The 1,947-nt window shown below is 40.3% G+C and overlaps 1 protein-coding gene across 1 annotated transcript in view; it reads left to right on the top strand.

Annotated features, from left to right (window-relative positions):
* Positions 1-1,947, top strand: part of LOC107087399 (dual oxidase 1-like) — a 34,831-nt gene that overhangs the window by 10,587 nt on the left and 22,297 nt on the right. Inside the window, exon 9 of the mRNA XM_015378967.1 lies at positions 188-304. Coding sequence (XP_015234453.1) covers positions 188-304 — 117 coding nt within the window. The remainder of the gene's footprint in view (positions 1-187; positions 305-1,947) is intronic.

Consider the following 1,947-nt stretch of genomic DNA (forward strand, 5'->3'; position numbering starts at 1 on the left):
GTGTAACAGGGTCTTTAATGATTTTTGCAGAAGCAAATCCTTTTGCAGCCTGCATGAAGATCAGCTTTGGGAAGGCTAAAAAGTTTTCATGTTTCAATACGCCTAAACCTTTTAAAGATCAGTCATATTTGATGTGAAATTTGTTCTTTTTTTCTTGAGTGGGAAACCAAGTTTTTTTCCTTCACAGTGAGTTTTCTGGTAGCCTGTCTGGTGGCGTGTCTCCGGAAGTACAGGTACAGGAAGTTCCAGCGAAGAAAAGGAAAAGCTGGAGACAGAGCAGAGGAGCCAACTCTAGGAATTGCTGGTAGGATACGTGTCGGGATTTATTGTTTATTAGTTAAGTTCATTGTTGAGGTTTGAATATGATTTTGTTAGATATAAATAGAGAATGACTAATCCCCTTCTGTGCTGTTATGGTCTGGACCATAAAAATGCTCTGGAATGAGAAACAAAGATAATGAGTTTACGGGGATTTGAAGAGGAGGTATGAGAGCAGTATTGCTGCAATTAACTTTGAGAAATCTTGATTATATTTCCAGATGTGTGAAACTTTAAATGATGAATCAGGCGATGCCATTTGATATATCTCAAAAGGCATTTTGACTCTCCAAAATGTCATTCATTGATATCTTGAATTGTTATTGTCATGTTGGGATCAAGATTTCTTACCCACATTCAGAACACACGGACTCAGAGGGGAAAGTTCAACAGTTTATTGAAACACAATGATAATAAAGAACTGATGTTTTGGGAAACAGATCCAGGACTGGTCACAACTGGGTTCTCTGCGGAGAGGGACAGTTCGGTTAGCTGAGATCCAACTACTGTTGTTTGTTGAGTAATGCAGGTCTGTACCTGTTCAGTGATTTAGGCTGAGCGGCAGAGGGAGGGAACCAGGAGGGTCCAGAGGCAGAAGGTAGGCAGAGGGCTAGGCAGAGGCAGGGCTTGGCTTCAGACTTTGCAGTGTTCAGATCAGAGTTACTTTCCAGTTCTCTTCTTGAGAGCGGGCAGGCAGGTTCAGACAGTTTGACTTTCCAAGGTTCTTCTGAGATCAGACAAGCTGGTCTCAGCTGAGAAACTCTTCCAGAGTTCAGTCAGGTTCTTCCTTAACTGGCTTAACACTCTGGCACTGGAGTGTTGCTCTGCCACTGCTTAAATGCCGGTCTCCTGATGAGCAAACGAGCCGCAGGTTTGGAAGTCAGCTTCAGCTCCAGGAGACCTAGGGCGCCCTCTGCTGGAGAAAGGTGGACAGACCTCCAGATCCCAACAGTTATTTTCACTAGTCATAATATAAATCAGTTAACTCAAAGCATCATTCAGGATAGTCAAAATTTATTTTTTTCCAAGTCAAAACTTTTTCTTCGATATCTTAGAAGTAATTCTGGAGGGTCAGAAAAGCTGATTTTATGAGAAACAGCCGCCATAAGCCTGCAAGCCTGCGCTCAGGGCAGCAAATCAAGATATTAGACATACGAATCCTCTCTACGCATTTGCAGATCTCACAAAAAATTTTGCCAAAATCGAGTATGTAAAGAGATAAAACCGAGAAACTGCTGGACTTGTAAACAATGATTTATCTGTATTTCTTGGTTTTGAAGCAAAAATGCATCAGACTTAAGTGACCTTGAATGTTTACAGACTGGTTTACTCATTTGTAGATCTGAATACAGATTTGTGAATTTTTTACACATTTTCAAATCCCACTGCACACACACACAAATCTAGATACAGACACACAACTCTCCACACACATTTGCAAATAATTTTGCAACAATATTGCTCCCATAAAGAGGGCGCCAAAAATAAATATGTTGAATTATACAATAAGACACTTACAAAACAGTCCAAGATGGAATCATGAACCGATTAAAGATTATGAAACCAGTAAAAAAATAAAAAAAAGTAACTATAGAGGCAACTGGCCATTAGAGGAAAGCTTGTTTTACC

This window comes from Cyprinodon variegatus, unplaced genomic scaffold, assembly GCF_000732505.1.
Source record: "Cyprinodon variegatus isolate N-32 unplaced genomic scaffold, C_variegatus-1.0 Scaffold183, whole genome shotgun sequence".
Classification (NCBI taxonomy): domain Eukaryota; kingdom Metazoa; phylum Chordata; class Actinopteri; order Cyprinodontiformes; family Cyprinodontidae; genus Cyprinodon; species Cyprinodon variegatus.